The 27343-nt window shown below is 42.1% G+C and overlaps 1 protein-coding gene across 2 annotated transcripts in view; it reads left to right on the forward strand.

Moving 5' to 3' along the window:
* Positions 1-422: 422 nt before the first annotated feature.
* Positions 423-27343, forward strand: part of VWC2 (von Willebrand factor C domain containing 2) — a 55868-nt gene continuing 28947 nt past the window's right edge. Inside the window, exons 1-3 of one of the 2 annotated variants that reach the window (XM_071736723.1) lie at positions 423-672; positions 1740-2521; positions 9938-10067. In XM_071736723.1, coding sequence (XP_071592824.1) covers positions 1808-2521; positions 9938-10067 — 844 coding nt within the window. In that variant the 5' untranslated portion in view covers positions 423-672; positions 1740-1807. Of the gene's footprint in view, positions 673-924; positions 968-1739; positions 2522-9937; positions 10068-27343 lie in introns of those variants that run through there. The other variant, XM_071736725.1, reaches the window with a different exon arrangement.

The following is a 27343-nucleotide window of genomic DNA, read 5'->3' on the forward strand; positions in this document are numbered from 1 at the left end:
CCCGGCCTCAGCGAACCGCAGCCTTCGGCCGGGTACGCAGCTCTGAGCCCCGCGGAAAAAAAAACCAAAACCAAAACCAAACAAAAAACCGAAGCAAAATAAAACACCACAAAAGTTTTCGCCATGGGGTGTGCGGAGCTGCCCCCAAATGAGCCCGCTCGACCCCCCCACCCTCGCTCCGTGCGAGCCTTCCTCGTCCCGCAGAGGCGCCCCCCGGCCCGCACCATCCCCTCTCCGGGGCACTGCGGGCCGGGCGGGTTTGCCCCCACCCCCGCCGGAGGGGAGGGGAGGGGCGGGCAAGGGCGCTGCGCGGCCGCACCGGGCGCTGCCGCTCCTCGGCGGGCGGGCGGGCAGCCACTCCCCTTCTCTCTGCCCTGCGCTGGCCCGGCGGCGGCGGAGGGAGGGAGGGAGGGAGTGCTGCGTTTTGCCCCGTGGCTGTCGCCCCCGGGGAGGGGGGCGCCCGTCCGCCATGTGAGAGAAACGGGGGCCGCGGAGGAGCCCGCCCCCGCGGCGGCGGGCCGGATCGGCGGGCCGGATCGGGTGGCCGCTGCGTTGCGGGCGTTGCAGGTCGGAGGCGGGCAGGCAGGCAGGCAGCAACAAGCCGATGCCTGCCGCCCGCCCGCGGCCCCGACATGGGAGCCGCCGGAGGGGCTGAGCCCGGCTCCAGCGCAGGTAGGAAGCGCCGTGCCGGGTCAAGGGGGGGGCTGCCGAACTAGCCCCAGTTCCCCCCCAACCCCACGCTTCTCCACCCCACTGGCGCTGCCCGGCCCGACGGAAAGTTTGGGCAGGCGGCGGCCGGGCGGAGCGAGCTGCCCCGCGGTGCCGCCGCCGGTGAGGGCCGGGGGAGGCGGGCGGGCGGGCGGGCAGAGGGGAAGGGTTTTAAATGGCTTCGAGAAGCGGTACCGCGGAGGTGGGGTCGCGCCAGGAGGCTGAAGCGCTTGAGCTAATCGCGGCCGGAGTGGTGTAGGTACTGTGGTTTTGGGTTTTTCCGATTTCGCGTACAGTGCTTGGATAACGAGCCGGGAGCGTTGCTGAACTCCTGGAGGATATGGGTTAAATGAGCCTCTGCTGCAGAAACTCCTGGCGGCTCTGCTTTGCCTTCAAAGCACGGGGAGAAAGAGGTGATGTGTGCTTTCTTAGGTAGTTGGGAAGAGAGGTAGTTTGGCTCTGCTCGCTGTAATGTGCTTGGTTTTAGTTGTCTTTAGCAGAACTGTGCTCTGGTTTTTTGAACTGTTTTTTTAAAAAAACAACCAACCAAACAAAACCGAAATAACAAAACAGCCTCACACTTCAGACTGAATAAGAGGTTAATGAAGTCACTGTGCATGCAGTCAGCAAATAGGACTCAATTGGCTGATTTCTGTTCCGGACTCTGCAGTGTTTTGGGGAGCTCCATTTAATTCAGCATGCGTCCGTCCCTTTCACGTGTTGTCATTTGACAGGAAAAATAACTCCCAAGTGTTCTGTTTTTTTCATGCACCTGCCTTCACAAATCCCAGCTCCCTGGAGTTCTGCGTGGTGCTCTCAGGGAGCTGAAGATGCCCGGTCCATGTCCAGAGCCCTGCTATTTATAAGACTTGTCAGAGCGGGGGAGGAGGAGGAGGAGGGATGCAGCACCAGGCTGCTGTTTGCCTTTTGCATAAACTACCCAGACAGGTTGCATATTGTTAGAGATGTTGGGGCTGGGGAGGGGGGGAGAAATGCAGAAGCTGAAGTGTTCCTAATCCTTCTCTTCCTAGGGACTGTGGATCTGTGAGGCACTTCCCTCCGATGTGAGTGCAGTGTCCCCTGTGGGATGCAGTAGGTGATGCCCAGCTCTACTGCAATGGCAATTGGAGCTCTCTCTAGTTCTCTTCTCGTAACCTGCTGCCTCATGGTTGCCCTCTGTAGCTCCACCATACCTGTGCAAAAACTGGCCAAGGCTCAAGACAAACAGGAGATAAAAACAAGCCAGGAAAAGAGGGATCACACATCTACAAGGGACAGCCAGACAGGCCCGGGGAAAATGAATGAGATCGGCAGGAGCGGGAGGGAGGAGGGCAGCAGGGACTGGAAGAGCAAAGGAAACAGGAACTACTCAAACAAGGAGTCTTGGACTAAGCAAAAGCAGGCTTGGAACAGCCAGGGGACAAGCAGTAAATCTGGGAGCTTTCAACTGCAAGAGCAAAGGGACGCTGCTCCTGAGGAACCACAGGTGGCTGAAGATTCGTCTCTCCCAGAAGCTGTTCCAAGTGTGACTCCCGAGCCTCCGGAGGAGTATGCCTATCCGGACTACCGTGGGAAAGGCTGCGTGGATGAGAGCGGCTTCGTCTATGCCATCGGGGAGAAGTTTGCTCCGGGCCCCTCTGCCTGCCCCTGCCTCTGCACTGAAGAGGGCCCGCTGTGCATCCAGCCCGAGTGCCCCAGGCTCCACCCTCGCTGCATCCATGTGGACACCACGCAGTGCTGCCCTCAGTGCAAAGAGAGGAAAAACTACTGCGAGTTTCGAGGGAAAAACTACCAGACCCTAGAGGAGTTCATGGTAAGGGCTGAAACCCAAAGTCGTTTTGTGGGCCCTTCAGTCATCTAAAGGGGAATGAGGTTCCTGAAGTGCTTTCTCATGGGATGTTCTGGGTTTCACACTCTCTTTTTAATTTCTGTGTTAATACTGTGTTAATACTTTACTTGTAAAATATTCCCCTTAAACATGACCTTTACTTGCTCTATGGTACTGTAACATTTTTTACATCAGGGGACTGATCTTTATTAATTCCTTTGTTATTTACAGAAAAAAATGCTACTTGGAAGGGTGCTACTTGGGTGGTGGTGTGGACTTTATGAGAATTTTAAGCATTACATTTACTTCCTTATTTAACTGTTAACTGTGAAACTTACGCCTTGCAGGGATTCAGCAGGGTTTTGTGGGCTGACTTCTATTCCTAGTAGTCAGTTTGTGATACCTTTTTCGAAGTTATTTATCTTTTCCTTTTTTTTTTTTTTTTATTTTGCTGTGTAAGCCATGCTGCCAAGGTTGCGTACTGTTTGCTTTCTGAGAGTGACTGTGGGCTTTCTTTTTAATAACAGCATGGTTTACAATCTGAATTACAGTGATACCTAAATAAGGGACTTGAAAAGCTTTAGGTTTAGGGAAATCCTTTCAGAGCAGGACCTTTTATATGTTACAGTGCACTAAAATGTTTTGAAGTTAAAGCCAATACCCTGGTTGCTTACCTTTCCTTTTTTCCTGTGAGATCTGCAAGCAGGCTCTAAGAATCTACTTGCAAATGACTGTTAGGTATAGGGCTGGTTCAAAACCCATTTCTGAACACACTTGAGATTTTTGAGCTGAATATGTTGAGAGAGTACAAAGTCCAGTTCAGAGTGCTGATAGCTTGAGCCCCTTTCAGGATGAAGGAAAAGAAAATGTGTTTATGAAGGCTGCAAAAAAGATGCTTCCTCTGCTCTCCATGGTGTTTGTGTGCTCTTGGAAACTTAGATTCATCACATATTTCCATGTTCTTCAACTTCTTGTGAAATAAGCAAATAAGTACAGGAGCAGAATTACTTTCTCTAGGGTAAATCACAGTGTTTCCCTTTGCACTCTTTAGGCAGTAAGTGTAGATCATCAATGATTTTCAAAGTGTAGGAGGAAGCATCATATAGTCCTCCCTTTTTCCATGCCACCCTCAAGGACTGCATTCAGCTTTGGAGCATCAGTTCTCTGCTTTGAGAAGGTACTTTTATCGGTGACTTGTTTGCTTGACCTTTTTGGAAATGGATTGTTAGATCCTTCCTTTTCAGAGAAGTTAATTCTCTGGGGTGGCCAGAACAGAGATGTTGCTGAACACGGTCTCTGTAGGACTCCATGTCAAAGTTTTAAAGTCTTCTTCCCTTTGTATAGTGGTGTTGTATTAACAGCTGTAAAACAAGCCTGAATTATTTTAGCTTGCTAAGTATGCAGGGAAAAGGTACAACTGTAGGACCCCCTGTTACATTGGAACATGGCTGGCAGCCTTGTTAGAAAGAGAGTTCTGAATTGTGACATTTACAGAAGTATTCTGAAAAAACTGACTTTTGCCTTTCTTTTTAACCCCATTGAGCATTTAGCCCTTGTGCTGATACTCTCCTGTAATGAAAAACATCAGTTCCCTTTCTGCTTTGGAAACATGAGTGAGAAGGGATGCCTCCTCCAGGTGGGCAAGTGGGCAAGGAAAGTTACCACTGCAGTTAGGCAGTGGAACTACAGCCTACTTATTTTGACCTTAATTTTCAGGTGAGCTTCAGTGTTGGTTCCAATATTCCAATCTATATATTGTGTGAGCACAAAGGTGTAAAAGCAGCCTCTGCAGTCAGTGGAGATGTCTGGTGAGGTAAGGTACAGATGTAATCAGATTGCTGCTGCTCAGTGGAAACAATTGCAAATGCAAGTAATTGCATGTGGTTTCAAAGGTCATTTTTCAAATTTAAAGTTGATGGTCTTAGAGTTTGCTAATCTGCTGCATAAAATTTATGCATAACTGTGTGAATATGCATGCAAGTTTGCGAGTATGCTTATAAAAAATTCATGGTTTGGTTTGGCAAAACCTGTCTCTGGCCAGAGTCAGTGCTAACTCAGAAGCTGAGTGTTCCAGGGAATGGGAGGTTTGATGCTTTTCTTGTTTCACAGTCTTTCCCGTGGGTTTTGCTTGTGTGTGTGTATGCTCATACTTTTCTGTTTTCAAAAAGGGGCATGGGTATTGAAACAAAACACAACACAGATGTAATGGAAGGATGAGGTCTCATAAAGCTGTTTCCATCAGCACCACTCTCCAGAGGGTATTGTGAGGCAGAGGGATCACAGCATCCATTCCAGTGGAACTGGGAGCAGAAGCCTTAGTGAAATGCAATGAAGGTAAAATTCTACACTGGAACTGGAGGTTGCTCCACTAGATTTTTCTTCAGTCTTACAGTAAGATTTGAAAAACCAAGCTTTCTAAAGTAATAAATACAGTAAAGTAATACAATAAAGTAAAGCCTTACAAGGACTATAAATTCTTTGCAGGAATATAAATATGGTTTGGTAAAGACCTACAGTTTTTGAAAGTTGTTGCTTTGTGGTTTTTTTCTTTAAGATTTCTCTGCTACCAAAATTTTTATTTTTTTTGTTAATAACTTGGAAATCTGGAAGTCAACAAGTACAAATGGATTTGTGGTATTTTGAAGGCACGGAGAGGTAAAAACAAGGCTGATATGTTTATTCCTTTCAGACTCACCCCATTCATGTTTTCCTGAGTTGTGTGACTAACAAGGAAATATTAATAAAATTTCCAGTACAATACCAAATCAGTTTGGGATTATGATTATTGTTTTCTAAACTTTGACGTTTTCAAGGCTCAAGGAACCAAATGTATATTACATATTTAATTCAGATAATTTTTTTGTCTGTTTTTAGTTTTCTTTTGGGGTTGTTTTTTTTAATTAAAGTTGGCAGGTAAAAAGGGGGAAGGTAAAGATCAAGTTTGGACCAGAACTTCAATGAATGCAAATGATTTGCCTCTTCTTCACTAGGAAATTTACACTAAGTTGCTGGATAAACCTACCACCTCTACTAACCTACAGTTTGCTTCATGCTTCACTAGTGGGAAATCTTCCTGTTTACACAATTATGTGCTTGCTTTTTTACACCTGCAAATCCATTTATACATCTGCTCAAAACCTTTCCTTTAAACAATTCTAAATAAGGTGGGGTTTTGTGCCATCTGTATTCTATTTGCTACAGGTTTTACAACTGCCTGGTGAATATTTAAGACTTTTATACCTCTTATTGCCTTCCTACGTTTTTTTGCATAGGCGGAACTGCTGCTGTTGTGGAGTTAATAGCTGCATCTGTAGAGCACAGGAGCTTTGGTATCATTAGTCCTTAGAGAGAGGTTGATACGTCATATTATTTGCAGTCCAGCCTTGCATTGTAGGATTAAAAGAGAGGAAATGAAGGACCAAATATGTCTTTTCATTTTGATTTTTTTTAGCTGTTGTTATGTATATGCTGTGTCGCATTGTCTCTCTTTTTAGTGATGGTTATGTCTCCAAGTAGTACACTGCCATTAAGATGCAGGAAGAAGTGGGGTTTTTCTACAGTTCTTGCTGCATCCTGATGATAGATAAAAGCAATACACTACTGTTTAGTCCAAAGATGAACAGATAAAGGTTGACACTAATACCATTTCAGCAGCCACTGTGGTGACAGGGGTTCAGTTACATGCTTGAAAAGAGCTTTGTAGAAATAAGCGCATGAAGACTTTCCTTGACTCTGCTACCATTACTCTTATTTGTTATACAGATGAGTTATAAAGATGACAGCACTTAAAGGTGTAGTATAGTTATTCCCCTGAAATCCCATGAATTTACACTGGAAGGGTATTCATGACTGCAGTATGACATTAACAGTTTACTCTGTTTATGAAAGATACAGTCTTAGAGTGTATGTGCTGCACAGGATGGAAATGGATTATTCTGAATCATTATTAGATAAAGATTAGATCAATTTTGTTTCTCATTCAGTTGTATCTTCAATGCTTCATTAAATGGCATCTTGTTCTAGGGATTTTAGGCTTTTGTCAAATTTAGAACATTAGTAATAACCTACTTTATCAAAATATGTTTAAAATTTACAGATGAGAGATTTTAGGAAAAACATCTGTGTGCTGTCTTGTTTCCTGATTATCATCAAATGCTCTAGTTTTACATCATTTCTAATATTGAATGACACATTTACTAAGTGGAGTCCTGGGAGAGGGAATATATGTTGTTGTAGTTACTGGTCTTGTTGGACTGTGATCATTGGCAAATTTGCATCTTTTTCAAGTGTGGTGGCTTGGCTGGATGTCAGGTTTCATCCTCAAAGCCACTCTATCACTCACCTCCTAAGCTGGACAAGGGAGAGAAAAATGTAAGAAAAGTCTCTTGAGTTGAGGTAAGGACAGGGAGAGATCAATCAGCAATTACTGTCATGGGCAAACCAGACTTGAGTTGGGGAAATCAGTTTAATTTGTTAACAATCAAACCCGAGTTAGGATAATGATAAGTAAGAACTAATCTGAAAACCACCTTCCACTCCTTCTCCCTTCTTCACAGGGCTCAACTTCACTCCCTGTTTCTCTCCCTCCTCCCCACCACTGGCACTGGGGAGTTGGGGCTATGGTCAGTTCATCACATGTTGTCTCTGCCCCTTCTTCCCCCTCAGGGGGAGGACTCCTCACACACTTCCCTGTTCCAGTGTGGGGTCCCTCCCATGGGAGACAGCTCTGCATAAACTTCAGCATGACAATTCCACATGGGCTGTGGTTCTTCACCACAAATGAACCCACTGCTCCAGTGTGGGTTCATTTCCATGGGGTACAGCCCTTCTGGAACAGACGGCTCCAGTGTGGATCTGTCATGGGGTCACAAGTCCTGTCAGCAGAGCTGCCCCAGCATGGAATCCTCTCTCCATGGGCCACACATGTCCTGCCAGTGGCCTGCTACAGCACTGGCTTCCCACAGGTTCATATCCTCCTTCGGGCATCCACCTGCTCTGGCATGGTGTGAGAGTCTGAGGTCCCCACCCCTTCTATGGTTGGACTTTGCTTTGCGGATCCAAAACAAAAAAAAATTTTAATGTTACCTCGGACCGTAACACATAGGGTCCTCCATAGGCTGCAGGTGAATTTCTGATCCAGAATGGACCTCTGTGAGCTGCAGAGGCACAGCCTGCTTCACTATGATCTTCACCATAAGCTGAAGGAATCTCTGCTCCAGAGCCTGAATCACCTCCTCCCCTCCTTTTCCGCTGGCCTTGGTGTCTGCAGAGTTCTTTCTCTCCCATATTCTCACTCTTCTGCCTGGCTGCCGGTTGTTGTGCAGTTTTTTTTTCCCTCATTAGCTATTTTATTCCAGAGGACTTGCCACCATTGCTAATGGACACATAACAGGGTCTGTCTTGGACCTGGCTGGCATCGGCTTTGTTGGACATTGGGGAAAGTTTTGGCATCTTCTCCCAGGGGCCACCTCTGTAGCCCACTCACTATGAAAATGTTGCCACACAAACCCAGTACCTCAAGTAATGGCAGATAGGAACTCAGGTTTGCTGACACTCAAAATTTCACATGCAGTTCAAGTGATTACCTAGAATACCTGAGCTCTTGACTCTGAATACTGAATCAGCAGCCTTCTCATCTGCTGGCACTCCAGCTCTTCAAATGGACATGGTAATTTTTAAACAATTACAGAACAAAGGTCTTGTCCAAAAGCCTGCAATAAAAATCTGCAGTACTGGGCTGTCAGCCTCCTTGTAGCATTTTATAAATGTATGGTGTAGTGTTATCCTGGGTAGAGAGCAAAGCAAAGAGAAAACTGGAAGTGAGTAGCTGGCAAAGGAAGTCTGAAATAAATAATAGTAATAGAAGCAGAAAGCAACAAAGCAAGAGACCCTATTTAGGCTTTCTAAGCAGAGGGGATGGCATGAGAAGATACGTGAGTGCATAAGCAAATAATAGTGCTGGCAGGTGGGAAAGAGACACAGCAAAGCATGGATGAGCATTTAGTTGGAGATGATGCAGTGCAAGTATCAGCATGTTTGAAGTTTGGAAGTGAGAAGGATGTGAAAGAGGCAAGCATGCAGAGAATGGATTTGAGGAAAAATGTGACGAGACACCTATGAAGCAGGGAGAAGAAACCAGATGGTCTCCACGTTAGATGTCTGGATGATTCTTCACAAAGAATAATTTGTTTTGGAGTTGAGGCTACTCTGGTTTTATGGGAGACATGCAGTGTGTGGTTTGGCATCAGCTGGAATCTGGAATGAAAAAGGGTCTTTAAAAATTGACCTCATCCTAAGTAAACTTAGAATATGCACAGCTTGTAGATTTAGAGGACCACTGATAGTAACATGTACACCTCTGTCCTGTTCTCTGAGCATGGATACCAGTGTGGTGTTTTGTTAGTACAGCAGTGAAATTTACAGTAAACCATTTGTACTCCTTACCACCTTGGCTTCCCTCCATTTCCAGCTTCTTGTGTGGTATGAGGACGACAGCAATGCAGTGTGCAGCAGCCTGGTCAGGAACACTTGAAGAAAACACCTGGAATTATACATGTGGCAAATGCAGATATTTTAAAGTACTTTTTTTTTCCTAAATAGGGTCATGATGCCGTTTTGTTTGGAATTAATTTCATTGAAGTAGGTCATTCAAATAATTATCTGCTGGTACTCCTATTGTGTAGAGTTTTTGCAAACCAGTAACATCTCAGTAGAGAAAAAGGATGACCTTTATTTTGCTTCACCCCTTTCTTTGAATTGCTGTTTCTTTTCAGAAGGTTACAAGTAGTACAAGGATGGTCCAAATGCAGTTAACCTATGGAAAATACCTGAATTCAAATAAGTTTTTTTCTGACTTTCTTTTGGAAATTATAATTTTCAATAAAATGTAACCTTCCTGCTACCAAAAAGCTTTCAAGCCTTGAAAAATTGAAAGAAGGAGTTCTAGGAAAACAAATTTTACATTTCATTTGGCTAAATTTTTCTTCTTTAAATAGATTATTTTGTTTTCTTTATCACTTTTTGATCCTCTCATAGAATCAAACCACATTTCATTTGAATGAACTTCATTTCTTAGAATTTCATTTGAAATGTGCTAGGGAAATTTTTGCTTTACTTGTGTTAAAAGTCTCAAGTCCACTTGTTCCCAAGATCCCTTTGACTTTCCCCGTTTGGTGTACAGGTTCAGAACAAAACCTGTGGGTGCTTTTTTTCTTCTGTGGTTCTATATTTTTGCAGGAGCTCAGCTTCACTCTGCCGACCAAAAAAAGCATTTTTTTTTTTTCTAGAGGGGAGAGGAAAAAGAAATGAAGGGAAGAACAATGCCAGGGTCAAGGCAGGCATTGCACACTTCAAGAGAGCATTAAGTGAAAGAGTTAAAAGTTGACTGTGTTTGTGTTTCAGGTTTCTCCCTGTGAGAAGTGTCGCTGTGAGGCCAATGGGGAGGTGCTGTGCACCGTCTCAGCGTGTCCCCAGACAGACTGTGTGGATCCGGTGTATGAGCCTGATCAGTGCTGTCCTATCTGCAAAAATGGTAAGTGAAGGCTGTAAAAACTAGAAGGGAGCTTCTGTCAGAGAGATCTGTGTCGCTCTGTCCCGGTTTTGAAAAATAATTTCAGTATTTCCCTTGTTCCCTAAGCAGAGATGGAGAAGAGTTGTGTGTGGGTGGTGGCCTCCTGGTGTAAAGAGTCAGATCTTCCCCTGACTGGGATGAAGTCAATTATGACCTACAGGGATATTGTAACTCAGGAGGCTATTATGGTGTTAATAACAGATACTCATGTGGTTTCTAGTTATAAATTTTGCATGAACTCATTGTGGATATGTCTTATATAGGCACACAAAGTAGAATTCAGACCCCTCATGTTATCCACCTTTCAGTGTGAGCAGTAAAAGTTATTTCTGTTCTCCCTTCATACGTATTTGTTCCCCTTTCAGAGATTTTTTTTCTTTTTCCTGGGGCAAATCAAATGTACCTTATTGAGCTCATTTAATTTTCATAACTAAATGAATTAAACTCCCAAGTTTGACTGAATATTTTTCATAACTAAATTAGACAGAAAGTCTCTCTACTCCCAGCAAAGACTTGCATTAGATCAAAGTCTTGGTCTGTTTAGAGGAAAAAATTACACGACACACTAGCTCATCACTTATAAAGAAGAAATTATGATTTATTAATAATAATGAAAGCTGCAAAATCTCAAATGAAGTTATATTTAAAATTAAAAAAGGCATTTAAAAATATTCAGATAACTTGCAGCCATATATTATTTCTCTAGAATAGGTAGGTTCTGTTACATTAGCTTAAGCAAACTGATTAAAACTGGAAAAGCTAGAGGAGAAGAGAGTGTACAGCATATGCTTTCTGTAAGTTCAACAGTAGATGATAAGAGATAGTTAATTGCATTGGGGAAGTTTCATTTGTATGGGTACAAAAGCAATTGCTTTACATCCCTTAACTGGCTGTTACAACCCTGAAGGAATTTGTTCTCAGGTGTACAGATTAAGGGCACTCTGCTTTTGGAGATGAGGACGGGTATTTTTTGAGGCATTTAGTGATAGTTCTTGAGAAAGGCTGAATTTAGAAGCTGATGATGTGATGCCTAGCTGGTCTGGATGATCCTTTAGCACTTGTTTGATGGTAAGAGCCTTCCTGATGTGCTTACAGCCTTTTTGTGTGCACCACTCTGCTGCAGTTCCCCAGGTTGGAGTGACTCTTGGCAGGCAAAAGGTCTGTTTTCAGCATGAGGGATGCAGTTACAACCATAAAATGTTAAGTCTGTGTAGTCTTTCCCACCTAATTTCTCCTGTGGTGTGAACACCTTTCAGAGCTAGGTGGACTTTATCAGGGCATGTTCTCCCACAAGCATCAACGTAATGCAGAGCCATCAGCATCTCCCAGCCGTGACTTGCCTTTGGATTAAGGTGGTACCGCAGTGCAGGGCTTGGCTTGGCTGTTCTCACAGAGCCCCTGACACATTTCCCAGAAATGGGGCCTTTTAAAAAAACTATACATTAAAAAAAAAAATGCCTTAATTGTGAGGAGGCTGCCTTCTCTCTAAGCAATAGAGCTTAATTACCTAAATTCAGCCTGCAAGAAAAAGTAGTCTTGGTCTCAGCGTTTGAATCCCCAATGTTACTTGCATCTTCCTTGCATATAACCACAGGCTGGCATCCCTGACCCAGTTTCAGACCAAAGTGACCTGAGCTGCCTCTTTCCAGTGAGCTGTACTGTCACTTCTCTGCATGTCAGAGAGCCTAGAGTGGCTTTCCTTGTTAGCTTTTAGATGAGGAAAAAAGCTATTAACAATAACAACAAAACCAAGATAGTTCAGGAGAAGCTCAACTTTTCTGGTTCAGCAGTTTTGGAATAGTATCATATCACAGAAAAAAATAATTCTGAGGAATCCTATCCATCTGGGAAGTGTATTTTAAAAAATAATGCCAGGATGCTTGCTTTCAGAGCTTATTTTAAAGCGTGGAACATGTGCAGTTTGCAAGGAACTTCAGTGAATTGCTGAATGTTTCTAATTAGATTGGAGCAGAAACCTACTCAGGAGGAAAACCCAGCCTGTCTTGTCCTCCTCTCATTTTGAAGCCGATTGGAACAAATGTGCTGTGGATGTGAGTTGGGAAAACAATCACTGTGTTGTGCTTGAGGGGTGATTGTTATGGTGATAACATCAATGGCATCTTGTTAGTGTAAATCGGGTGTTGTACTGAGAGCTCAGGAAGGTGGAGCCATGAAAAGCATGTAAATGGGGTGGCTGCTTTCATGCTCTGCATCCCACCCTTCATAGAGCAAGAAGGAACTGGAGAAGTTTGAGTTCTCTGCATTCACAGACAGCTGTGTGCTAAAAATGGACAAAATCCAACACATCTCCCTCCCTTTCCTGGAAATTCATAACCATCACCACTTCCCTAACTTGCCTGGCCTGTGGATTGCTGGTGGCCAGCCAACAGGGTCAGGGCTAAGCAACTACATCCATCAGTGGTAAAACCACATAGAGATGCCTGATTAAGAATTATGGAAGAGATCTAGTGAAAGCCTGCCATCATTAGAAATTATTAATTCAGTATCTTGGCAGGGAGGAGGTCTAATGAAAACCTGCCTTTATTAGAAATTATGAATTCAGTATCTTGGCAAGTGTGACACTGTGCATTATTCCTTGTGGGAAGCTGGGAGTGTAGTTGACTTCCCCAACATGAATCCACAAAAATGCTGTCAAGCCTTCAGATGAGGAACAGGCAGGTAACTGTCCACCCAGATTACACAACTGCACATATATATATTTATAGACTTGAACACTACTTTGAACACAAGAAGTAGTGAATGGAAAATTTACAGAGCAAGGAACAGTCTTGTATGGAGGTTTTAGTAATCTACATCACATCCCGACTTTCAAGAAGGAGCTGAGACACTTTCGTAGCAGAAGATGTTTTCTTCTTTGTGGGCTGGGACAGGGAGTACTTTAAAGAAATACTTGCTCTGAAAAGTAGTCTGTAGAAGGGATAAAAGGTGACACCTCACTGGCAAAATCTTGGGGGAATTTTCCTGCTTTTTATGTCTGAAGTCACTACAGGTAAGGCAGCTGTTTTGTGTTTATCTTATATATATGCCCTGGAAGGAAGCAGTTTGAGGATAGAGAGGAACAGAGGCAAGGCTTTACTCATGTGTGGGTTGTCATGTTGAACTTCATGCTTTCAATAACCAAAAGCAGCAGCAACAAGAAAAAAATGTCCAGAAAGTTAAATCTGATTTCAGAGAGTTGCATAAAGTAACAGGTTGCCTAATTCACAGTACTAGCAATGTAGTTACTTCTGTGGAAGCTGTGCCTCTTCACAGTGGTATCAATAAGCTCTGAATCAGGTACAAACACTTCTACAGTTTGTATGGGAGTGAAGGATAAATATAATAGGCATACAATTCCCCTTCCATTAGGAAAAAGCTGGGCACATGTCACTGATTCATTTGGGGCAGTGGGAGGGGGCAGCGGGTAGTACTGGAAGTGAATTATCTTGCTAGATTAAATTACCTTGGTTGTCTGTTCCACTTCTATTTCCAGTGTTGGAGCCCTAATAGGCATACACGGCTGAATGCTGCTCTGCCCAAAGCTTTGCAGCTGCAGAACAGTTGATGGAGTTAAGGGTGGCCCTGCTCCTGCTGGTGTATTTGCAGGAAGAGGCATGGTTGCTAGACCAAAAAACATTTTGTTCCAAGGTCCCTGAGAGATTTTTATTTCATTATATGGCTGAAAGATTGCCCCAGATAAGATGAAGCTGATTCTGGTGCCTTCCTGACATTTATCTGTCTGCGTGTTAGTGCTCTTTCTGTGTTTGCAAGCAGGAAGAGCTGAACTTCTCTTGGCAAAGGCTTGTAGCCGCACAGTGAAAAATACTAAGTGCTGATGCCCAGAGGATCACATGTGTCCTCAGGGCTGTAACATCCACAGGAAATGCAGTCAGGAGCCTCTACTCTGGATGTAGTCATTTCAGGTGCCTTAGGTGGGATGACCTCAGGACCTCATTTTGTATTTGGGTTCACAGTTACAACTGAAATACATGCATCATGTGGTTGAAATGGTTGCCACTAGTAAGGTGCAGGTCTAACATGATGTGGCCAAAGAGGGTAAGTGGTCATGGGTTTGTATACCCCTACTGTTAATGCTGACTCACTGAAGCTTGCTGTAGTACCTTTATGTGCAATTACAACGTTTAGGCATGAGATAACTTGAGACTGCCTCTACAGAGCAGGTGGGGACCTCAGTCTGTACGAAGGAGCTCTCAAGGGGGGCAAAAACCTGAGAAAGGCTATCAGAGCTGCTGTCCCCTTCTGCCACTGGTGGTACAACAAGACTTCGTCTCCCCACGGGGCTTGAATCTGTTGCAAATCTATTAATATTATGTTGAACCTATTATGGTGCTAGTCGAGGCAGTACCTTAGCCCCTGTGAGCTGTCATCTCTAAAACTCAGGTCAAAAGAGGGGTTGTTGGGCTGAGGGACCTGTCTGTCCATAACAAGGCAGAGGGTGTTTATTCTGGGCAGATAAAGGGAAGTTTTGACAGCACCTTGACAGCAAACTCTCTGTGTGCTCTTTCCTGCAGCCCTAGCTTTGCTCAAGCACCATGGAGAATTTGACCTGTAAAATTTTGTGTTTAAATAAAATATGATCTTCCTTCCACCATATATGCCTCAGTCGCAGCAAGGAAGAGAGTATAATGGTGTCCAAGTAGAGGTCAAGGCAGGGCTATTACAAACATCAGGAACTTAGTTGGTATGAAATTAAAAATAAACAGTACGTTTGATCGTCCTCTCTTCCTCTTTCTATTTTAATTTTAAATACTTTTTAAAGTCATGCTTTGGCAGCTTATATAACAGAAAAGAAGACCCAGAAGTTTTGTAGTCCAAGAGTGGTTCTTCCATCTGGATTAAGGAAGGGATCAAATCAGGTGGTCAGGGTCGTCTGTTATAGATGTAAAATACAGGAATCATAAAGGTGTTGTAAAATCTAGGTTAGTAGATTGAAGCAATATTTAACTTATTAAAAAGGAAAAGAAAATGAATTTGCATTAAAAAGCAGTAACCTAATGAACAAGAAATCATTTCAAAATTATCCCAGTTCCATATATACTCTACACACTGATGTGATTTGTGCTCTTCTAATGTGTTTAGTTCAGATACTCGAATGCCTGTGTGTGCAGAGTAGTATTTGTTTCATGTTTCTGTGTGCATGTGCTGCTTAGCAAAACCTTCTGTTCAATCTTCCTGCTTTATTAGGATATATTTCACAAAATTATTTATAACATGGGACCGTTATGTTTCGGATGAATTAACGTGTCACAGGGAAAAACACCATTAAAATTGAATGAACAGCTGTATGTCATTAAAATTGCCAAGTGAATATGCAGGTAGGTTGAAAAACTGTGGCAGATATTTTAGCAGCTATTTGTTGAAAACAAAGAAATACCAGACTTGCTTCTTTTTGGCTTCTCCATGGTAATTTAAAGTGGCTTCCAAATCTGGTAGGTGAAGTCAGTGAACTAGTTACAGTAGTTTTTGTTGCCTTCTGCTGTTGATGAAATTGAGAGGAAGTTTATTCTGTGTTTTCTGTTAAATCAAGGAGTCCCTTTAACAATTTTATCTCTCTGTTTACCTCTCTCACTTTCTCTCCCTTCTCTGGGAAAATTGATGGTTACACAAGCTATGTGTGCCTCCTGTCTAGGAGTGACAAATTTTTCTTCTTTTGCCCCTTTTTTTTTTTTTTCCAGTTGGACCAGAACTTGTTTAAATGTGTGTAGACTACCACTGCAAGAAAAGGCTGAGCAAAACCTAGTGCCAAAATAACATACACCTTGACCTTCCCAACTCACTTACATGCACTTGCATGCACACATATATGGGATCTTGTGTTGACTTGGCAATTTTATGTTGAACTGGCTAAGCAGTGACAGGTGGTGTTACTTCCTCTAGGGTATTTATTTAGTGTACAAGTTATGTTACCTTCCAGGGTATATATTGTTCTTTTTTCCCTAATGATAGAAAGCTGCCAGAGGGTGAGAAGGATCTGTCTGAAGACAAGGCAAAGGTATCCTGTTTGACTGAGTAGGACAGATCTATTTATATAGTGTTTATGTATGTGTTGCATATACACATTGTGTGTGTGGATATATTTTTAAAATTTTCCACCAAGAAGCCACAGTGCTTTCAGTAGGGAGCTGCTGTCCAAAGGCAGCATTAAGTGTCCCTGGCTGTATAGCACCTGTCATTTTGTTTAGACACATGAAGACAATCAGAAATTATACCAGTGTCTGGTGTTTAAAGTATTACTTCAGTAGAAGCATGTAGAATACCTTATTAAAATATAAAAGCAGGGTAGCCTATAAGTTTTCTAGACCTTGCTTTGCAATATTTTCTCATTATAGGCTGCTACAGCAAGCCTGAAAAACCTTGTCTGAAAGGCTGAAAAGCCTGAAAAAGTCAATTTTTCTTCTCTTACCTGATACTACAGGTTTAACCCATATCAGATTAAATTCTGCTGTATCAGTCGCTTTCATGGCAACTACTGGCAGGGTTTGTCACTTTACTGTGGGTAAATGATGAGGTGCCCCAAATCCTGGTGGAGTCAAAATTTTGCTGTTTCATGTCTCAGGTTCTTAAAAGTTGTTTTGCTTCAGCTTTTCTGATGACTTTCATATATTTGGAAAAAACAAATAACAAAAACCCAAAGAAACAAACAGAAACAAACAAACAATAAAAAAACCAAACAAAAAACCCAACAACCACAAAACAAAAACAAAAAAAACCGAACAAAACCAAGAGGTCTGATATACCTTATACTGCAGTTTCACATATCTGCTATTTTCTGTATAGCCCTGGATACTGGTTCTGATTTAAGCAGGAAAGTGGCTTTGTACTAATATCCATCAGGGTGCTGAAGTAAACAGAGGACTATTGCTTGATTTGTCTTCCCTGACAGCTTCTGGTTTACAGAGATATGCATGTGGGGATTTGCTTGTTTTGTGGTGAGACAGCTAACCTGTGCTCCCTGAAGACATCAGTTGCTTTGGGGTTTTGTTTGTTTGGTGTTTTAAGTTGTTCATGTTAGAATTTTCTGAGTTTATATTGCAGTGTTATTTAAACACACACATGGAGATAGGTAAGATGTTAAAAAAAATTTGGAGCTTACATCGTGCCCCCTTCCTCCTTACATACTGCCCCTGTGTTTATTCTTCACTGTTCTAAGAAACTTTAAAAAGTTAAAATTAAGAGAGTTGGAAGTTTTTCCTATGTCCAGTCTTATTCCTTATGCTTTTCATTTGAGAAATTATTGACAAATTATTAAGTATTAACAAAATTTGCACCACTGTTCTGCTAGTGGATGCCTGTTTTAATTTTGTATATGTCACTAATAGAACTTGTGGTAAAGACTGGAGGGGGAGGGAAGCTGTACAATTCCAAGGTCTGAAATACTTGTGTGCATTTTGCTGTATGCTACATCCTTGGAATAATATTCCCTATCAATTGAACACTATACTATTTGATTAAATTATGAGCTCTTAGGTTCTGACAGTCTTGCTCCAGATTGAGTTGCCACAGGCAACCTGATGTTGACTGGGCCACTGTCACTGTGAGCTCTCAGTTGTGTTCTTTGCAGAAAATCCTATTTGTAAACAGAAACTATTTACTAGCTAGGTGCTAGGCAGTGAGGCAGTAATAAGACTACATAATGATTAGTATTTTGCAGTGTGATTAAAAGGAGCAATGAAGAAAGATATATACCTTGTGTGTTTTGCTTTATATCCTTTTGGGTCTTTTTTCATTGCTATTTCATTATGTTAAATGAGGCATCCAGGAGTTTTCTTGGCTTTGAGGTGAGGTGGAGGCTTATATTAAAATGTTGTGGTATGTTAGTATATTGGCAGTACACCTCTCTGATGATAGATGATACATTCAAAATCTCCTTTTACTTCTAAGTGTACTGTAATTTTCTCTGCTTATTTTTCATGGGAAGTTGTGGTTTAGGCATTAAGGAAGATGGGAATTGATCCAGGTGACTTACTGATTGATGGAAGCAGGGAATTGGCTGATTTTGTTAAACTTCATTTCTTAACACTTTGTTCTTCTATGGTTTGTGCTTTGCAACCGTGATGGCCCTTGCACACTATTGCTAATGTATGGTCTGCCTTCTCCCCTTGGAAATCCTCATTCTTTCATGGTCTTTCATGGGCATGACAGCAATCTCAGAAGTTTTCTTCCTGTCCTGGTTGAGCTGTGTTTGTAAATGAAATACAGATCTGATGAACAGGAAACCCTGTATCCTTTCCTGATACCTGTTTGACCAGAGGCTCACTTGTGTTGGGAAAAGAGCTCTGAAGGAAGAGGACCCATAGGTTCTTAAGGGAGAGGCTAAAGGCCTTTGTTACTTTTTATTAATATTTGTAAAACTAAAGTGCCTGATTTTTGTGTTGTTTTAAGTAGCATCTTACTGTTTCAAACTACTGCACTGGGGAACTGCCCTACACCGTGTCCTGCTTGAGTACTGAATAAAATCCCTGAGGCTTACCTTTGCCCAGCAGGTCAAACATCTTAAACAGCTGGAAACTCAAGTGCTTCCCTAATTTAAAATCTTGATCTTTAAGTTGGAAACAGCTTTTACTTCGTGAACCTTTGGATTGCTTCCATGGGGGTAATTATCCATGCAGTTTTGCTTCCTTGAGCATGTTCAGCTGCACTGCAGTGATTAAAAAACAAAACAATCCAGTTTTTAAGTAATTCCTTACCTTCACTAGCACAATTACCATAATGGTTAGCATTCCAAAGCTGATAGGCAGCCAAAAGCTTCCCTTGTTTTCACTTAGGAGAACCTTCAAATGTATGAGTTGTTTGGGTTTTTTATTCCCTTGATAAATTTTTATTAGACGAGTGACTTCCCTAGTGGAAAGCATGACTCTCTTCTAAATGCCATGTTCTTTTGCTGAGTCTTCAGCTCTATTTGCTTGTTTCTGTGCCGATAGCCCTAGCATGAGGGGTGATATTAAATGTTGGACGCATAGATCCAACTTATCTTACAGTCTTGTAGATGATGACTGGTTTTCTGCTGCATGGTTTCTTCTCCCATTGCAACAGGGTACTGTTGCACACTGATTACTGACTGCCTTTCTTTGAAGTACTTGAAAGCAGCAAGTCATGTTTATCACCCTTAGAAAAGAGAAGGGTATCATCACTGCTTACTTACCCAACATGTGATTTTAAATTTTTTTTTTTTCTTTTCCAATGGAATTAATAGATGGAGCAGTGGCACGAAGAATAGAACTAACAATGCATTACAAAACAAAATATATTTGATGAGTAGCATTGAATAAAAAAGATCTATATCCAAGCAAATTCTTTTGGGTATTACATTTTATGCTCCACAATAGTAACTATTCCTTTCTGTTAGTATGATCTTAAACCCTCTCGACCATTTTGAGTTTTAAGGGAGATATACAGGTAGTGAATCCTAGTAAAGATAGGAGAGAAAGGAGTAGTGACTGTTAATGATATCTTTGAAGCTAAGTAACAAGACAACACAATGGTAAATTAAATTCAGTAAAAGCGTATGTCAAGTAGTGAAAGAAATTTCTTTGATATTTTGATGACCTCTTGTTAAGATTTCTGCTGAGTGGTTTTAGTTAAATATTAGTGTAAAATGCTGTAAGTAGACATCTGTCAGACCTCATTAGGAAAGCCTTGCATTTATTAAAAATAGATTATATTAAGACTGGTTCCTTCTACCTGATCTGTGTAATTTTGGTGTTTGCTGAGCACTTGTCAAGAAAAGGTTGAAGAAGTACAGAGAAGAGAGGCAAGAAAGCTAAATATTCCCCCATGAGAATAGATGAGGTCTCTACTATTAATAGGACATGAATTAAGAGGCACATGATAACATGTGGTCCGGGGAAAGTGAGAGAGTACCAGTGAAAATCTTCCCAGTGCTCACAATACAGAGGCAGGGGAGAAGAAAGAAAATGCAAAGGCATTGTACATAGTAAGGTCTTTAATGCACCATGTAGTTAACCCATGAACACACTGCATGTGTGCTGCAGAAGGTAGTGCTGATGCAGAGTTTCCTAGGATTAAAATAATACATCTTTGATAGAGGGAATAAAATACTTTAACCTAGCTATGGTGAAGCTGCTTGGGGTGACTTGCTGTAGAGCTGTTCTGGGTTAATGTGCCATTTTTTGAAGCGAGGGAGGAGGCCCCAGGCATGGCTTCCTAAAGTAGCTTCTGAAAGGCTTTCCTGGCTCCAGAATGTCCGACCTTGCCTCAAGGCCATCAGTGAACAATAGATGTGTGCCTCTGAGATTAACATATTGAAGAAGAGGAAACACCAGGTGACTAAGGGCTTGAGGCAGAGGAGAGGAAGATGGAGGAGAGAGCAATATGAGACAGAGCAACAGCAGGAGACAGAAAAACACCACAGAAGAGAAATGCCAGAGCAGAAGGACCAGGATCGGTGAGGAAGGAGAGGGAGACGGTGCCCTGAATAGAGATTTTTTTTTTTTCCCCCTACATCCCATGGGGAGATGCCAGTCTGTTCCCTGCAACCAGCAGAGGTGCATGGTGGAGCAGTCCCTGAAGAAGGAGCACTGCAGAGCAGATGCTGTGGACCTGCAGGCTGTGAAGGATCCCATTGGAGAAATTGTGGAACTGCAGTCCCAGGGGGATCGCAGAGCAGATGTTGTGGACCTGTAGGCACTGAGGTGACTGTTCCCGAAGCAGCCCATGGCTCTGTGGGCCGCCCACACTGAGGTGGTGTCTGTCCTCGCGAGGGAGTGTTGGAGGGGTTCGTGAAGGATTTTCTCATGCGGGAGGGACCCCACATTGGAGTAGGGGAAGACTGTGAGGAATACTTCTCCCTGAGGGGGAGGGAGTGGCAGAAAAAAACCTGTGATGTCCAGACTGTAATCCCTGTTCCCCTGTGCCGCTGAGAGGGGCAGAGTTAGAGATATGGAGAAAAAAAGAATTTGAGCCCAGGAAGAAGGGAGGTGTGGGGTAAGGTATATAAGCTCTGGTTTGTGTTTTTGCTTTTAATGAGAAATTTAATTGATTTTTTCCCCAAGTATAGTCTGTTTTGACCGTGACTGAATTGGTGAGCCGAATCCTCATAGTCCTTGTCTTGACCCACGAGGTTTACATGGATTTCATCCTTGACATCCTGAAATTAGAGGGAGGGAGTGGCCACATGGTCCCTTGTTATCCGTCAGGCTCAAAGCCTGACGAGGGCCTAGTAGAAACCTGCTTATAGGAGTTTATTTTGACATGAGCATGAATGTAATGTTCTTGTTCCCTACAGTCCACATCTTAGAATTTAATTTTTTTGAACTACCTCTTTTTAAAGCACTTTGCAGAAAAATGATTAGGCTATCTTGACTTTAGCCCAGTTAAACTCATCCTGGAAGTACATTTACCTTCTTGTAAGGGAAGAAGGCAGACCTAGAGATCTTGAAAACAGCAGGAGTCCTTTTCTCACACAACCATTGCACAATCATTGTGGTGTGTGCTGGGGCACTGTAGCACATTACTCAGTATGTTCAGGTGATGGAGAAGGGATCTAATAAGGAGGCTTTTTGTCATAGTCTGCTTTCAGCTATTCTATTAAGCTTTATTTAAATGACCTAGAGGTAGATCACTCTTAAGTTGCTTCTGTAATAGCTTTCCTGTACTGTCTTAAGACCTCTGAGATTGGTAAAAGGACTTTCTGTGCTTACAGTTCATATGTGTTTAACACAATCTGCTGAAGGGCTAACAGAGGAAAAAAAAGAAGCTCAGAAGCAAATAAATTATAGCAGTGTAAGGAGTTATTTGTTATGTCAATGCGATAGAGAATTTGCCTCCCCACAGTGGAAAGATAATTATTTTCCTGCCATGGCAGCTCACTAACCTGATCTATCGCTAATGAACAGTTTAGATGGAGGTTTGGCAACCACTCACATGAGCAAAATGATTGGTTTTAAGACCAGTTCATGCTAATGCTGAGGTCCAAGCCAGGTAGTGATTATGATAACTTAGAGGCAATTCTGCATTCATTATTTAGTGTATATATCTCTCTCTTTTCCCATGAATATTTAAATATAATTATACATGCACATGCTTAAGCACTCATACATACAGCTGGAAAATGTGAGGAAGTCTCATTACCTAGTTTGTGGCCTAACCATTAAATCTACATGTGGTGTTTTGATTTCAGTGTGTTTAGTTAAGGTATGTTTACCTTCTCCAGTGGCTGTTGATCAGGTCCAAGCACTGGGGGAAACAAGGTGCAGGTGTGTCACCAAAGGCTGTCTGGCTTGCTGGCAAGCAGACATTTGTTGAGTGCACCATTTACATGCCTGAGGTACTGAAAAATAACCACTTCCTCAATTTTTCTTGCTGGCAGCTCATTCAGCAGAGAAGTTTTATCCATCGCTCAGTTTTCATTACAAGCAGGTGATGTATTTGTCAGTATGAGAAGACTTCTTAATTTCACATCAGTTGAGTGTTTAATCTTCAGCCTTCTTAGTTAAATTTGTTCTGACAGCTGATTCTTTCCAGTCAAAATGACTGGAGAGTAAAGTCAATTATCTTGAAATATGTGGGTTTGTATTTGTGCATAGGTATGACTGATAAGCCTTTGACTCTGAGGTCTGCTGTGATGCATACTCCCTCAGGGTCCTGGTGCTCTCTCCATGGCAGTGCAGCTGCCTGTGCAGTAACCTGGCTGCAGCTGTGCACCAGAGGATGCTTCCATCAAAATCACTGTGGTATCAGCTAAGTGGAGGAGGAGCCTGGAAATCTTTACAGTCCTTGAAGCACGTTTTGGGGAGACCCAGTTTCCTGGGCTCTGGTTTTGAGGACTACTGGCAGAGACAAGTGTTTGGGATGGATAGGTGGCAGGAAGTTACACAGATTACAACATCTGGATAATGCAAAATGGAACTTTTTAGATTCAGATGACATAAACCACACTCATGCTTACCCCAAGCTGGCATCAACTCCAAAGGTGGTTCTCACCCTTTGAGATCCAGCTGGCACATTTCTAGCCTTCTGACTGAGCATGTTCTTTGTACATGTGTGTGTTTACACGTATGTATATATACATGTTACAGGGGCCATCAGACACCATGCTTAGTAAAAGCACTTGGACTTTTGAAACTCCCTCTTGAAACTCTTCATTGCAATGGGCCATGGCCATCAGCCTCTTGCTGCACCTACCAGATATTAAGGACAAACATTTTAGTAGGGCCTGTTATGAGAGGACAAGAGGTAATGGTTTTAAACTGAAAAAAGGGTAGATTTAGACTAGATAGAAAAAATTTTTTACAATCTGATTGGTGAAACACTGGAAAAGGCTGCCGAGAGAGATGGTAAATGCCCCATCCCTGGAAAACATTTGGGGTCATACTGGACAGGTCTGTGAGCAACCTCATCTAGTTGAAGATGCTCCCTGCAGAAGAGTTGGACTAGATTATCTTCGAAGGTTCCTTCTAATCCAACCCATTATGTGATTCTCTGATTCTACATGCAAAGACAGTAAGGTAGGGTGTGTATGGGAGTAGCAACTGTACGTTCCTCGCTGCTTTCTTGAGAAAAGGTTGCTGGCAATTCGCTTTAAAATGCTTATCCTTCCATCTGGATTATGTTGCAATGGATGCATGGGTGAAACCCCCACTTTCATGGGTACACAGACCATTGCACCCTTGTTTTTCAGAGAAAGCTCCAGGAGTACTGTACCAAGCAAGAGCTGCAAGGCTACTTTTTGCTGCAGAGCATTAGAGGGGAGGTTGCTTTGGTATTACAGTCCTTGAGATGAAAGATGACATTTTATTGACTTCCTGAAGATGGAGGCAGTTCTCACATCATTATAGCTGTGCCTAGCTTATGCAGTAGTACATTTGTTACAATTACGAGGCTCAAAATGTAGTGTTTGTATTTCCTTTTTGTTGCCTTTTTCTCTTTTTAATGAGGGAACAGAGATTCTGAATAAAATTTCTCCAGACCATGGTGCATTACCCGTAATTCATCCATGACTGTAACTGACATGCACGAACTTATGGTCCTTCTTTGGGTGGATGCTCCTTGTGGTGGGGATAGCTATGGAGTGAAGATACAAGAGCATACTCTAAGTGGACAGTCCCAGAGGTGCATTCCCAACTGGGCAGCCCCACAGAAAGGTAAATTCCCACCTATTGTCACTAGAGGACTGTGTTAGAGTAATTTGAAGGCTAGACCTCTTCTTACTATGAAGCAGATTGTCTGTAATTTCAGACTGTGAGTGCTTGTCATACAGGTGGAATTTGCATGAAATGAGTAAGATATTGAGTTTAAATACTTGAGCTAGGTCATTTCATACATTATTGTTTTGATGGAGTGACTGCTGATTTACCTTCAGGTAAATTACAAGATGATTTGATCTTTTATCTTTTGGTTTCCCTCCCTGCTTACTTGCTTGCTTTATAATAAAAAATCTTCCTTTTTAAATTTCTGGGTTAGTTCAGATTTACAATTGAAGAGCTGTTAAAGCAGTTTGCAGGCAGGGGTTGGGAGCAGAAGTTAGATACACAGATCCTGTTATGGTTCTGTTGTGATTTGCTGGTTTTTGCATTTTGGGAGCTGAATATATAGGACATGGTGTCCATGTGTGTGAGTGCATCTTGTGTGGAATCAGAGACATAAACCTTCTTCACCAAAGCCCCGTCTCTAACTTTGGTGTAGGTCCCTTCAATCACCTTTCTTCGAAAACCCCAGACCAAGAAGGGATGTATGTAAAAGGCAGATCTTGCTGTGAGTTGAGTATTTAGTTATTTTGATTATTTGAATATATGTGTTTTGTTAAGGGCTAACTTCTGATGCCAGTTTTTTCCTTGTGGTAGTTATGTATTTAGATTTAAGTCTCAAGCAGCAGGATAGATCCATGCATGGCCAAGTGGAGCTGCCTGTCCGTGTTGGGGTATGTAATGTGTTTGCTTATGTGCTCAAAGCTTCTGGATAAACTAGATTTTTGGCTGCCTGAGAATGCCGGGCCACAGAAGTACAAGAAAAGAGTGCCAGTCACTGTGGCTCACTCAGCCATCCCTGATATCCATGGGAGTGATGGGACTCTTGAGGATTTGCTGTTACCTTCTATCTCTGCCCTTCCGGAGTCACTTGTCTTTGGGGCTGTCATGTCTGCTTTGCTCACAGCAGGCTGTGCTTATCCATTGGCACCGTGTCCAATTCTTTCTAGTTTAGGGCTTAATTGCATGGAATAGAAATATATGACATGACAGTGCCTGGGAAATAACAGTAGCTTCATGTGAATGTCGTTATTTATTGATATGGGTTTGAACATTGTGGTACACATTTAGGGAGGAGTAAAGGCAAGGGAAGGAGAACTCCCTGGTTTCAGGGAGAGTGCAGTGTCTCATGAGGCCTTGGTAACCCTAAAATAATGAACATATTTTCAAACATGCTTATACTTACCTTTATAATACCAGATTAAAAAAATGTTATTAAAATGGGGTTTATGCTTTCTGTTTATAGAAGGCGAATGCTCAAAAAAGAAGGTAATATAATTCTTGCTGGAAAATGTTTTAGATAAATCTATGAATTGCATTTTGTGCTGTCTCAAAGCCTTTACTTCCCCATAATTGTTTTAGTGTGACAAACCAGCCTCAGTGATAATTAAAGAGAGAATAGTTTAGCATAAATGTATGTATATGTGCTTTCGTAATTTTCATAGAAAGACAGATGAGTGGTTCCCAGCAGTGAACTCTCAGTGCCTGTTTTCCATAAAGAAAATTTAAGAAATACCTAAGAATTCCCAAAACCCAATTATTTCAGCACTCAAAGGATGCTGGATGAGTCAATGTAGATGAGTTTCTGTGGGTTGTTTGGGAGTTTGGTAACATGACACAGATTTATTCAGTAAACTTCAGTTTCTGGGGTATTTTTCTTAGGAAGGTCAGTGATCTGTCTAAGCCTAATTATCCCATCTGGTGACTGTGCTTGAGGCACACAAGTTTCCTACAGTTCATATGCACAAAGAAATTATGTGGTTAGCATGTTATTTATTCAGCTCTGACTCCTCTGCTGAAAGGAAAGGTATCTGCTGGCAGCTGCCTTGCCCAGGGTAGCCTTAGATGTGGCTCTAGGGAAGGACCAAGTTTCCATCTCCAGCTTTATGGGGAGAGCTTCTTCTATTTTTCTGTTATTGGGATATCCATTTCCATTCTGTTTTTTAAGAATTCTTTTAATGATCTCAGGAAAGTTAAAAGCTGTTTGTTGATTTAAAACTTCTTTTCCATTTTTCAGAAGTTTCTTTCAGTGTTCAGGCACCACTGAGAATGTTGGGTGGACTTTTCAGAAAGGTCTTCAGGTCTTCAAGCTGCAGCATCACACATTTTCTAGTTGTAAGTTTTTGTCCAGACCTCAACAAGCACTGTATGGAGTCAGTGTATCCATCCCCAACACAGTTCATCCACATGGGCTGCTACTGTAATGCATAGAATTAGTGTTGGAGAAGAAAGCTGTCAGAACAAGTACCATGTCCATGGTCATGCACACAGAAGACATGGACAAAAAAAAGGACTTGAACACATTAATTCTTGGGTTATATATTGGCATATCAGATGCTAAAACCCTCCATTATTTCCTAGGGCATCCATTCAGAATGCCAGCCAAAGTTAATATGGATTACTGTCAGTATATTCAACTTTCACCAACACTATGTGCAAAACGAAAATCTCCAGACATCACTATTAATGGAGCTGCTCAGTCATATGCAATAATACAGATATGTCTTTAAAGACATCTATTTCCATTCTTTGTAATCCTATTTCAGCTCAAAAAAGAAGGTAATATAATTCTTGCTGGAAAATGTTTTAGATAAATCTATGAATTCAGTCAAAGCTGTAAGTCCTTTACCTGCTGCTAAGCCCTTTCATTAGTGGCTCTTGACAAAACAGTGCTATGTAGAAGGTGACAGCCAGACTGATAAAAATCCAATTTTCTTTGTTTAACCAGAAACAGGTGTGCAGTCTACATATTTTCTCTATGAGCTTTGAGACTGCTGACAGGATTGAAATAGGTCTGTAGTGATCAGGTTTGCAGCTTGAATTTTGTCACTGGCCTTTTTCCTACTCGTGAGAACTATACCTATTAGCAGAGGCACAGAGCAAAGCTGTGCCAAACTGTGATAGAGACTGTATACACTAGAACAATAAAAGAAAACAAAATATTACTGTATCATGCTGATACATAGCGGGTTTGAAAAACTGTAATAAGGGAGGAAAAACTCAAAGGAAAAG

This window comes from Heliangelus exortis, chromosome 2 (assembly GCF_036169615.1).
Source record: "Heliangelus exortis chromosome 2, bHelExo1.hap1, whole genome shotgun sequence".
Taxonomy (NCBI): Eukaryota; Metazoa; Chordata; class Aves; order Apodiformes; family Trochilidae; genus Heliangelus; species Heliangelus exortis.